This window comes from Malus sylvestris, chromosome 15 (assembly GCF_916048215.2).
Source record: "Malus sylvestris chromosome 15, drMalSylv7.2, whole genome shotgun sequence".
NCBI classification, from domain to species: domain Eukaryota; kingdom Viridiplantae; phylum Streptophyta; class Magnoliopsida; order Rosales; family Rosaceae; genus Malus; species Malus sylvestris.
Genome location: NC_062274.1, coordinates 18,902,035 through 18,915,311, shown reverse-complemented (window position 1 = coordinate 18,915,311; position 13,277 = coordinate 18,902,035). Strand labels below are relative to the sequence as shown.

Sequence of the window (13,277 nt, the reverse complement as noted above, 5' to 3'; positions counted from 1 at the left end):
AAGTTGGTTTTGCTTTTCAGCGATAAGTAAAACAGAGATCAAATTCGAAAATTTTGTAAACTTATGTGCCCTATATTGTTGTTGCAGGACAATACTAGTGGCATGGAAGGTCGAATAGGTATTCTCTAGGAGATCTGATTCGGTTAGTTCCATTTTACAGAACTTCAGCAGTGATCGAATTCTACAAACTTCAGAGTTGTATTCATTCACGGACTTAAAGTCTTGGAAGCAAAGATGCTGCCAGTCGTGTCTTGCTTCAGGCAAGTAAATGTCTTTCTGGTGATTGAAACGATCGACCATAGCAAGTTAGAGGGTGCGTGGATCCTCCTCAGCGAGGCACTCGGACTGCAGTGCATCATGGATGTGTCTTCGAATGAAGATCGTTGCATTAGCTTTCTGAGCTTCGTCGACGGATTTGTCGTCAATAGGTGCCTCGATAGTGGCTCTAATACCCTTTGTTGTAAGATGAAGCTTCACGTCTTGAACCCACTTAAGGTAGTTTCTTCCAGATACTTCTAGAATGGTGAAATCAAGCTTGCTTAAGTTCGACATGTCCATAAAACAGAGGGTACAAAAACGTGGTTAGTCATATGGTGATCCATAGACATATATTGTAGAACATTCGGATTCTATAGACATGTATTAGTTTAATTTATGCATGAAAACTACAGGTTTCATGTGGTAGGTTTTGAATGAAAACTTCGGGTTTCAAAGGCACTAAATATGAAACTACAAGTTCAATTTAGTTTTATGAATGATCAGTTCATAAAGGAGAGGTTCTTGCAAGGAACACATAATACAATATGTTGATTTAAGTATAGTGGATTTGAGTTGCTTCAGGAACTCAAGTGTGAGAGTTTCGGGACTATGAAAGTATATCAACGGTTCAAAGTATAAAAATAAATTATTGAATCGCTAATGTCCAAAAGTGATCTTTAGGTTAATAATTTTGGATTCATTATCAGATTAATGGATTGCATGTCACTTTTAATTAATTCACTAGATCGGGACCAAACGAGGTCGATCGTGGAAGCAAAAATAATAATAACATTCGGGTTAAAATTATGCCAAAAATTAGCATTGGATTTGAAAAACCGTAGCCTAAAAGGGTTTGGGCTTAGGTGTCGTGATTAGGGCAGAGCCTTGAAGGCTATTGGGTTTCGGGTTTGGCTGCAAAAAAAGCCCATACGTGGCTACAGGCCGCGGGCCGAGGTTAGGGAGCCCAGCAGCAGCAGTTACTGGCGTTTGGGCCAGGGGATTAGACACGAGTACATGCCCCGCTAAAAAGCTGGTAGCAGGTTTGGCCTAGGAAGCCAAGCATACAAGTCTACGGGAAGCGGGTCGAGGCGCATGGCACAACCAGTGGGCTACGAGCTGCTACAAGCAGGCCAAATCATGGGACACCGGGCCAAGAAGGCTGCAAGCTTTCTTGGTTGAGTTAAGGTACTTTAGGCCCTATTGAGCTTATCAGGCCGAAAGCCTGGGGTGTCTGGGTCAGCGCAGCAAGCCCAAAGGCTTCTATCATATGGTCCAAGGATGTAAAAAATGACACCATGTCATGATGTGCGCCACACAACTAGGCTTCAGGCCAGTGGTGGTCTGGTGGTGTCACGGTGGTGCTGTGGCGGTGCAACATAGTTCCTAATTTTCTTTTTTTTTTTCGAATTCTCTGGGGTTTGAAAAACCCTAACATGCTTCTAATTTATTTATATGCTTTAACTCACAAATCCACTTAGCAATATATTTGCATAATGCATGAAATACACACACATACACATATTGACAAATATATGAAACATATACAATATATATATCGGAAGGAAAATATAAACATAGGGGGGTTCATCAATCATGGGGAATGTTTTCATGCTTCAAGGTTGTTTCAAATATCTTCTTTTATTTTAAGCGTACCTGATTGGCATAAAACAAATAAAAGTCTTTGAATTTTTGTAGAAGATAGTCTCCTCCTATGATCCGTCAATTCCTCAGCTTTTGGCAAAAGCGTGCTGATAAGGTGTTGTAGGCTTATTTAACTGAGCTATTCTAAGGGAATAGAGATGGAAGCCGGCGGTAGTGAGAGAGATAAGAGAGAGATTTAATTGTGAGGTGTTGTGTTGTATCACCCCATTGTGCCTTTATTTATAGTAGTAGGATAGGTAAAATTCTTACCTTTTAGGATTACAACTCTAACAGAAATTAGACTACTAAAAGGAATATAAAAGATATCTCTAGATACACTAGGATTTACACAATCTCATTCTGACACACCCCGATCGGAGTTGAGGCGTGATGGCCGTCACATGAGAGTGGCGTAGCCAAGAGTGCAAAAGAAGTAATAAATAACGTGAACAAATTAAAATCGAAACTAAAACTTATTTAAACTAGAAATAAGTAAGTGTGCGGAAGTGGTCAAACCCAATTTACAAACATTCAGAGCATAGGTAAAGAATGAGTGCAATCGAGCTGACTAAGAACTAAATACATAACCAAAGAGAATATTCCTACATTGTTTAGTGGTATGTCATAATCCGCCAGATTGTCCTCGTGCCACAAAGAAGAACATCTATCTAGGACCTGGAGGGGCGAAAAACATAAGGGTGAGTGAGCAAAACAAAGCTTTAGGAAACACATTTCTCTTTTCTAAAAATAATAAACCCTCACTGTAAAACCTGTATAGTTTCCAGAAAATAATACTACGTATATGAATGAAAACCCACGCACCAAAAGTAGTGACAACAATAGTATGCTACGTCACGATATCTTAACAATAATAAATGTAAGTCATGTGTGAATCAATCTAAACTATCATGCCAGTCGGAGTCACCTAATGTGACATGTACGACTGGACCTAATGCTCATCAGTCTATGCTAGCACATGAGTTGGAGTCACCTAGTGTGACCTGTACGATCGGCTGCGTGTAAATATGTACGCTCTAGTGGTACGATCACGTGATGGCTAGTGATAAATTGCGGGTCAACTATGAGTCGAAATTGCCTAATGCAGTATGTATGACAGGCTGACACCTAACTTGGATACAAGGTGATCGTGCGGTGCAGGAGATGAACATCACGTGAAGGATTGTGCCCTGGCCCGAGGTTGGAGCACGAACACCGGGGTGCAACAATGATAAGCTCTAAATGAATATAAACATGCTTACATACAATGCAACCATCTCAATCACATAATAACTTACCTGACTTACCTGTTCCTCCGCAGAATCATTTAGCACACACAAAATCATAACAATGCAATTATTTTAAAATATATCACATTTTAAATCTTGGCATGCTATGCATAGTCAATTTAAAACATTTCTGGAAACCGCAATGTATGTATATACATATATATATGTATATGTATATATATATATATATATATATATACTGCCTGAAGTTGTATCCTGCGTTCTCTAAGAAAGCCTTAACCTTCGACGAATAGTAATGAGTCTTCACCGGTTTGGTGGCATCTTTGTAAAGATATTCCTTATGAATCCAGTCTTCTCTCCAGAAGGGCTACTCAGTCGACTAACAGTCTTCTCTATGCTATAGCTAGAGAGATGAGCCTAAACGTTAGAATGGTATGACGTGGACAAGTCTCACTTGTCCACGTACGTCTTTTGGGTATGTCTTCCCTATATGCGAAACAACTATTTTTAGTTAATTAAATAGCACATACACAAGAATCTAGGAATAACTTCTCATAGTTTGCTCAAACCTAAGGTTTAAATATACGAACATGACCTACTCGACGTCACGAACATCCTAAAATTTTTAGAAACAATTTTGGACCTCGAATGCGTCGCCATGTGCCGACCAAGGCACGGCCAGACGCGTGGCCAGTGCCTGATGGAATCCAGGAATATTCCGTCCAAACTGATGGAATATTTTGTTAACTTAACTGACGAAGTTAACGGCATTACCTGATGCCGTCAGAATATTCCATCAACTTTGACAGAATATTCGCCTTCTTCTCTGGTCACTTTTGCCGTCCGCCATCGTCCGCCATCACGTTCACTGGTTTTTGGAAAACTACTGCCGAATTCTGGAAATTTTTTAAATCTTCATAACTTTGTCATTTCTTAACCAAAATCCATGAAATTTATATGGATTTGAAGCTCTTGAGGAGTAGAACAAGTTCGTACCTCTTGAGAGTCTAAAATCAAACGAAAAATGGCCTGAAAATCCCTCGAAAGTTCCGACCAAAACTGAAACTTCTCGAACTCACTTGTTCCGATGTTAACTTCACTCCAAACTTACTCCAGGGTCCCTATGGAGTTGAATAAAAGCTTCCCCACGTCCTAAAACCTTGAAATCTTGTCGGGATCATGACGATACCAACTCAACCAAGTCGGAGCTTCCGAGTTGGCGAGTCAAAACTCGTATGTTCGTCGATCAGATGGTACGACTGGGTTCATGAGGTCAAGATGAACATGATGATGGTCTTTGCAGGTTCGATCTGTGAGGATTTAAGGTATGTGTATGGTGATGGTGGCTCGAGTGCAAGAAGGAAGAAGAATAAGATACAAGAAGGATAGAGAGGGCTCGGGTGATTCGGCAGAAGACAGAGAGAGAGTAGTTTTTAATTGGTCCAAAAAGGAAAGAAAATATCTGATTGGGCTAGGGAAAATAGGAACTAAAATAATTGGTGAATCAGGTTAGGTACGGGTAAAACCTTCAAAAGAAAATAGACGATAAAATAATTTAAAACTGCATATATATACACATCCACGTCACTTAGTTAACCAAGCATAATCGTCACTTTACACACTTGGGTTGAAAATTATATAGAAAATAGGAATGGGTCGTCACACATTTCTATTCTAAATATGACTGCAACAAAAATAAAATTATAAGCTAGAAATGTAATAAATTTAGTCATATTTTCAAATAATTAATGAAATATTAAAATTTTTTATTTATGTTGGAATGAAGAATTTGAGCCTTCTCTAAAATAAAATAACATATTGGAGCTCACTGCCTTAAAAGGTTAAAAACGATAAGGATAATGGACACTTCATCATGAGAAATAATGATATTATCTATTCTAAAATTGAGGAATGAATTGACTGTAGCTTAGCTACAGTCACAAGTTTGCCATCCAATTTCACCTTATTTACAAAAAACCCATCTCATTTGGGCTGGTATTAGGGTTGAGTTATTTTGGACTACTCATGATACTTTCCCTGGGCTTTCTGTTTTGTTGGTGTGAGGCCGGCCCTTTAAGAGTCTAAATGACGAGACTGCCCATATGGGCTTCAGATCGCACCATTAGGATTACAAGTTAGAGGGGTGGATTCGTCATTTCATTCTTGGGGTTTCAGAGGGATTGGGGTTAGGTTGTTCCCAGCATTTCCTCCTTCTTTCTTCAACCTAGCCGTGATAGAGAGACAGAGAGATAAAGATAGATAGAGAGAGAGAGAGCGAGACGGGAGAGGTAGGGGTCGGGATGACTGCCCATCTGTGCTTCAGATCACATGATAATGATTACAAGTTAGAGGGTGGAGTCGTCATTTCGTTCTTGGGGTTTCAGAGGGATTGGGGTTAGGTTGTTCCCCATTATTTAGTTCTTTTTTGTTCAACCTATGCCGTCACAGAGAGACAGAGAGATAAAGACAGATAGAGAGAGAGAGAGCATGAGGGAAGAGGTAGGGTGTGGGATCATTGCTCATTCTCTGTAGCATTGTCAGATAAGTGTTGTTTCAACTTACATTTTGTACCAATTTTTTTTTTATTGTTTCTTGCATTTATGGTTGCGTGCATGTGGTGATTGAAAGGTCAAAAAAAAATTTGCAAATCTTTTTTCCATGTTTGGTTAGGTTAGGCTAGGCTTCTGTTTTTTTTTTAATCAATTTGGGGATTTTCTGGGTCTCTATATACTTGGTTACTTTTGGGTTTTTTTTCTTATTCTCGGTTCCTGTCTGTCTGAAAAAAATTCCAAGGTTCGTTCCTTAACTTTTTTTTGCGTTTTCAATTTTTTCATTTGAGCTTTGCCATTCATATTTGATTACAATATTTATGGCTGTAATAAACTCTTTGAGTGTATTGTTAGCTTCTGTTTAGACTGTTGTTAGTTGTTGTTAAGTTGTTGCCATTTTTTGGTAATTAGTATTAATTTTTTTTTTAAAGAAGTTTTTGTTCTGTGATTTGAATTGGAACAAAATCAGTAAACACAAAAGATTGATTTACAATCTGTGATTTTCTTAAAAGAATGCCATTTTTAAATTGAGCTATGTTTTAAATTATTTGTATTTGTGCATCTGTGTCTGTGTATTTGCATATATGTGTGTATGTGCAAATATTTATGCCTATAATAAACCCTTTGGCCGTATTGTTAGTTTCTGTTTAGACTGTTCTTAGTTATTGTTAAGTTGCTGCCATTTTTTGGTAATTAGTGTCATTTTTTTTAAGAAGTTTTTGTTCTGTGATTTGTTGGTAATTAGTGTGTAAAACCCTTTGACCAATTTGAATGCGATGTTTTTATTTCGATTGTTTGAGAATAAGAAAACTAATTGTTCTTCTCTTTTTTATGGATTGCAGGAATTGTACGGCCAACTCGGGATTTTGCATTACAGGTTTCATTCACTAACCCTAAATTTTTAATGTTGTGCAACTATAATTGTTTATGGCTTACTTATTTGTGTTGTCCAAAATATTTTTGTGTGGTTTGTGTAAAACGTTTTTCATTTGGTGTTTATTATTGGACAATGATTTGATTAGTTAGGATTCTTTCAAAAACCTTTAAAAAAATGTTGCTCCTTTTAACTATTTGCGGATTAATCTAGGTTTCGTTTTTCGTATGTGTTTATCTTTTGCCAATGAATTTTATAAATGTATGTGTTTGTCTTTTGCCAATGAATTTTAGAGTGTTGTTAGTTGTTGTTAAGTTGCTACCATTTTTTGGTGATTAGCATTAAAAACTTTTTTTTTAAAGAAGTTTTTGTTTTGTGATTTGAATTGGAACCCTTTAACTAAACATGTTTTTAGAGTGTGTACATCTATATGTATGTCTGTGTACATGTAAAAAACTAACTACACATATTTTTACAATTGTGAAACACTCCCATTTGTTGAAATGTGCAGTTTATGTGTGTGCATATGTATAAATGTATGTGCAAGTATATGTATCAGTTTATACCTAAATATATGTCTAGATATATGTATAGGCATCTGTATAACTATATGTATATCTGTGTGCATGTATATATGTATGTATGCATTTGTGTGTTTATGTATGTGTATGTATGTATGCATATGTGTGTATGTGTGTGTGTGTGTGTGTGCATGCGTACATCTGTATATATGCATCTTTTTCTGTACATACATGCATACGTATGCATGCATCTATGTGTGTATGTACATGTAGATGTGTGTATATGTAAGGTTTAGGGTTTAAATAGTTTGTGTTTGGAGTGTGTGGTCTTTAATGTTTAGGGAAAATTTCGAAGTTAGTTACTGTTATGGGATTAGTGGTGATGGATTTCCTATGTTTGTGAATTTCAGAAATTTGGATACTCGAAGGGAACACATGGGGCTTTGGCTTTTTGAGGTATATTCATTCATAGCGGTTTTGTAACTATAGAATGTTATTTCTTTAAAGGTTTAAAGGTGCAAGTATAGAATGTCATGGCAACTTTTGTCAACGTAAAACTTTCCTTCAAGTAATTTCGATTGTATATTGGCTCTCGATGTCTACTTAATAGAGTAGCAATGTAAATTGAACTGTTTATTTTATGTATCAATTTACCTATCTCATGCTTTTTCTTTCATTTGGAGATGATTGTCTAAATGTGTGGTTTTGTGAGCGTTACTCATGTAAAACGCGCGTTATCTGAACTGATACATTTAAGAATGTGAATGTATTGCTGTAGCATTTTTAGTTAATTTTTCTATGAATATTATACATGGTTTGAATACCCGTAGCAAAGCGCGGGCATTCGTGCTAGTTTGTTACTAAAATCGTATATTTGTTTTATGTATATGAGCGACTAAATTTTTTCAAATTGAATGATGTTTAACAAATATGGTTTTTAGATGATGATAAAAAGAATGAACGGTTCTAATTATGATGTTCGTACAGTCAACACACATTAATTATAAATGAAGAGACAAGCATGTTTATCCATAAAAAAACAAAGACATTATCTTTATCGTATTTACTAATTCTCTATTGCTATTTAGGTCACCATATATTTTTGGTAGGCCATGTCATGGTACATGGAATCACTTTTGTGTCTAAATAACATTAATATTTTTTTATAGGAAATACACAAAACTAATTCAACAACTTCCCATATTTACTTAATCCTAATTGCGCTAAATAGTCGAGGTGTTACTGACCTAATCCAAATATCCAATTCAACCAAACGTGAGTTGTAGTGATTTTTTATTTATTTTTATTTTTTAGGAAATGACATGCAATAGATTAGTGGTACGTTGTAATTGAAATTAGCCACCTCATTATTTAAAAGGTCATGTATATTTTGTATTTTTAATTTAATGTCGTACCACAAAGAAAATATAAGTACATAGAGAGGTTAAACTTAATTTACAATGTTGACTAGCAAATATGGGTTATACCCCTTGATTAGGGTAACGTGGCTCGCATCTTGCATTCAAATTCGAATCTCCTTTCCCGTAAAGTATAAGAGTGGACATTTTGTGGGTTTATCAACTAACCTGACCAACCCATCGTATATGGGTTGGGTTGAGTTGGATTATAAACATTAATAATTTATTTACGAGTAAAAACCTGACCACTCGTTCAATAAGCTAAGTTGAAGTATTATTAACCCAATTGAAACTAACTCAACAAATTCTTAAACATACATGCATGTTGGATTGAATTGTACACAAAATTTATTAACTTTTAAAAGCCTTTGTTTATTAACTTTATATTTGATAGTGAAATTATGTAGTAGTAATATGTAGTGATATAACAAAAACCAATTCACATTATTTAAGTTTAATTTAACAGAAGTATTGATTATTTGTCGCTCATACTCGCATTAAATTTAAGAAGGGAACCAATTAAGCCCACCTCATGAAACTTGCGCAACCTAACTGGCTGCCTAAGAATGGTTTGGGTGGGTTGATTTGCCCATTTTCTAGAGTGAAAATAAGTTTGAACAATTTCAACCCGAGCATGTTGGGTCGACCAATGGGTTGAAGTCCAATTGACCAACCCACCCAATGCTTGTCCCTAAATAAAGTAGATATAATTTATTCTTTAATTATTTCCTTTAAATAAGCAATTACATGCTCACCACCCTCGTAAATTTGAATTAGAGGTGCAATGTATAATCCATCTGAGACATTGGCTCACACATGAACAAATATGGAAGTTGCTACGTGATTAAGTTTTCAGGTTTCCTTTTGCATGTCATACTATATTTGCCCTGATTATATCAATTTAATATGATACACGTGAGACCTCAAGGTCACAATTGTCATTTCACTCACCCAAGCTTCGTTCCCGCTCATAACAACCGGTTAATTTCCCTGCTCCCTAAAAACAATGAAATGCCATCCAATCAGGATTTGCAATGTGGCGGTGCCTTCATGCATGACAACCATCGAGCACCGTCCGTTGAGTTTATACGCGAATCAACGGCCGATAATGAAAGAGCACAACCCTTTGGAGAAATGGCGCGCTGCATGTGATGATTCCCAGCATTTTCACAGACGAAGAGTCGCATGCATTGCAGATGCAGTGTATCTTTTTGTACAGAACAGTGCCAATCTGGTTGCCAAGAAACCCTAATTATATAAACTGTCAGGGCATCATGAACACTTCGCTGTTCGGACGCAGTGTTTTATCGCTCCCAAGAGGCTAATATCAATATGACTAACTCCAAGGACACCACCACCACCACTAACCAGGGCTCCTCCGCAGAGGGACAGCAACCCCGTAACGAGAACGTTAGTTCCAACGTTACTGGGGCTGCTCCTACTACTCCACCAAGCACTCATGCTCCGACTCCTACTCCTACTCCTCCTCATAGCACTGGTCAAGTTAATGCGGGAGGAGGGGATGGCGGGTTCCTAAGGTCCTCTGGAACTCCTCCTGTTCGTACTCATCTTACCACTGGCCATTTCAATGTTGGAGGGTATGCTACCGGAGGGTCCTCTGTGACTCCTCCCGGGCCCAACAAAGGATCTCCAGGCCATGGATCTCCCTCTCCTAGCAGGGGGACATCCACACCAAGAAGGGGCTCACCCTCTGGTGGCCGGAGGACTCCTAGCAGGGGATCAAAATCTCCTCCTAGCGGGAGAGGATCACCCTCTTCTTTAGGAAGAGGGTCCTCTCCTGCAGCGGGAAACATCTCTCAAATTGGTGGGAGTAGTTTCACTCCCGTCAGGGTTGAAATCTCTTTAGGAGGGAGACTTGCCGCAGCGGGGAGCATGGCCGTGGGTGGCCAGCTGGGCAAGCGTAAAGCCGAGGTCAAAGCCCCTGAAGGAATGACCCCGACTTGCCCCGTGTGCAATCGATCGGATTTCAGTTCGTGGAAAGCATTGTTTGGGCATCAGCGTAGCCACCCGGAGCGTCCCTATAGAGGCGCCTTCCCACCCCCAGGACAGCAACAAGGTAATTAGTTGGCCCTAAATCTCTATCAAGTCCAGTACTGCATGAAATTTAAACGCAATGCATGCGCAATGAAATTAAATTAAATACTTTTTTAGTTTGCTTTGTATCATGGATGATGTTCTTGGTTTATGTTAACAATTTTTATGTTGTGTAGGGGAAGCAAGTAATGCTGCAAATGTGCGCGAGGCTAGGGATGTGGAGGAGGACAATGAAGGCCGTGGTGGAATTGACCTAAACATGCCCCCACCGGATGATGATGATGATGATGTTACTGATGACAACAGGGACAGTGGCGACAGTGGTGGTGGTGCTGAGGCCTAAAAGATCAATTACACTAGAAGTATGCAATTATGCGCATCTGGCATGGATCGTACGTAAAACTGCAGTTCGTATACAAGGGTTGTAGTTGTACGTACGTTAATAAGCGTACAATTCATTCTAGTTTATTCTCTGTAATTTTAGTATGTTTGAGTAGTTTCATGAATGACTTTAAATCCCCGCTTCTGTTAATCGGTGTAGATTGGCAGGTCGTATGAATAAGTATTACTCTCAAGGAGAAATTAGATTCACATCCTTATTTTTGTTACTCCATTGATTAAAATCCTATTCAATTTCAAATTTTTATCAAGGTCCTTGGATATTAATAACATCATTAATTATTTGAATAATAAAATATTTTTATTTTTAAATATATTCCTTTAGTGTTAAAAATGTTACAATTGAAGGATGATTTTGTGAAAAACATGTTCATTTGAGCAACATCTATAGCATGCAATTTACAATTAAAAGGCGGAATCATGCTTGCATGCACTCAAAAACAAAACATTACCCATTAAATTCAAAGCCTAGTAGTTAGGTGAACCAAGACTCAACTCAAAACAAAATGAGTTGAGAAATTTATACCTTTGTAGATTCCTCTTTGCAAAAGCAAAGGATAATCACCCAAGAGATAGGGCCTTCATTCCTTGCTTCTTAGATCCATGGTTTTGGATGGATGAAATGGTTCTCCAAGTTCCCAAAATTGAGAACCTTTAAGTCTCTTCACCAAGGTTAGATTGGAGAAGAAATGAGTGACCTTGGAGTAGTAGGATTGCTAGCTAAACCCTCCAAGGAGGCCGGCCACTTTAGAGAGAAAGGAGAGCTTATGTTCTCATCCTTTCCCCAAAAGAAAACCCTAAATGAATTTTGGCTATAAAGTCATATTTATACCTTAATTCATTGGAGTGGCAAACTTGTAAATAAGTACAAAACTCACTCCATCTTTAAATGGCCGGCCTTAGGGTATTATTGGGCTAATTGGGCCTTTGTGAATCATTATTCATTAAGTTGTCATACAACTTAAGTCAATGGGCTTGACGTTCGAAGCCCATTGGGCCTTAAGGTCCAAAACTATCCCGAGGTCTTTAACGAACTTATTCGTTTGATTAATTAACATATTAATTAATCCTTGCCATAAATAATTAAACCATTTAATTATTCTTACTCATCTCCATTGTTTCTTCAATCTCCACCTTACATGATGTACGATCCATTAGGTTCCTTTTAGCGAGGCAGTGGGCGATTAAAACCATTTCAAATCGATTGTGAATTGAAACTTACTTTCAATTCTCCCTTTAGTGATTATACACGTTTAGGGCTTCCACAAACCATGAGTGACACCTAGCAGCATATCATGGTTACCCAAGCTAATCAGAAGAGGTGGAGAACCTATTCAGTTTAGGATTACAAATGCAATACGGTCTTTCTCTAATACAATACTCTTGACCACATTGTTTGGTTTGATAGTTTATTCATGTCTACTATCCAATGTGATTCGTGTGCTTATATGATTACCTTGAATGTGATTTGGAACGACTTCCTAAATCTCATTCATACTCTGGCCAGAGATTCTTAATCATATCATAGAGTATTCTCCCCCAAACAGTTTGAAAGTTAGAGATCCCTTGTTGCACATTCACTTGCCTCCATGGCTAAGTTGTTGGAAATATGCCCTGAAAGTCAATCTTTGGAAGAAATCTTTCAGGACAAATGAATCGATGTATGGATGAATCTTATACATCAAATGGCAAAGACACGAATTAGGACTATCTCAATCAACGAAATATGTCCTAAATAGTGTATCCATGGACAATGGATCGATTGAAGAAGTAATCTAATGATGTTAGACTACAGAGACCTTCTTCACATAACCATTATGTCCAAAATGTTCCTGGTCGTTGGATTGTCGGAGGGATACTGACAATGCGTAGACCGGTACATACTATGTCTGCTTCAATTGGAAGGATGGAAAGTCTCATCCCATTCGTGTTGTGACACTAAGACAAGTATGTAGGTGCTCATTAGGGGAATGAGTTCACTGAACACAATCGAACGAGAGTACTTGCATGGAGGTCTACTCACATGTCAAGCAAGTAACTCTAATGGTTGGAAAGATGTAAGTAATCCTTAGACCTGAGGCATCGTCGTTGTCTTGTGGTTAAGTACTTAATCTTTGATTATGTCAAAGTCTCCCCATTCGAGGGTGTCCACGGCATAATTGGGGTTAAGCCACTTAGTCATGAAGGCAAGTGTATGCGCAACAAGGAATCTCTAATCCTCGGTAAGAGAGGAAGAATACTCTAAGATATGATTCGGGAATCTTCGGCCGAAGTATCGAGCGTATTGATTGGAAAGCGTTCCTATACGACTCAAA

At 37.9% G+C, this 13,277-nt stretch overlaps 1 protein-coding gene across 1 annotated transcript; it reads left to right on the top strand.

Moving 5' to 3' along the window:
• Positions 1-9,840: 9,840 nt before the first annotated feature.
• LOC126602756 (uncharacterized) lies at positions 9,841-10,906 on the top strand. The gene is made up of 2 exons (XM_050269633.1): positions 9,841-10,585; positions 10,740-10,906. The coding sequence occupies exons 1-2, from the start codon at positions 9,841-9,843 to the stop codon at positions 10,904-10,906; spliced, it is 912 nt and encodes a 303-aa protein (XP_050125590.1).
• The last annotated feature ends 2,371 nt before the right edge of the window (positions 10,907-13,277 follow it).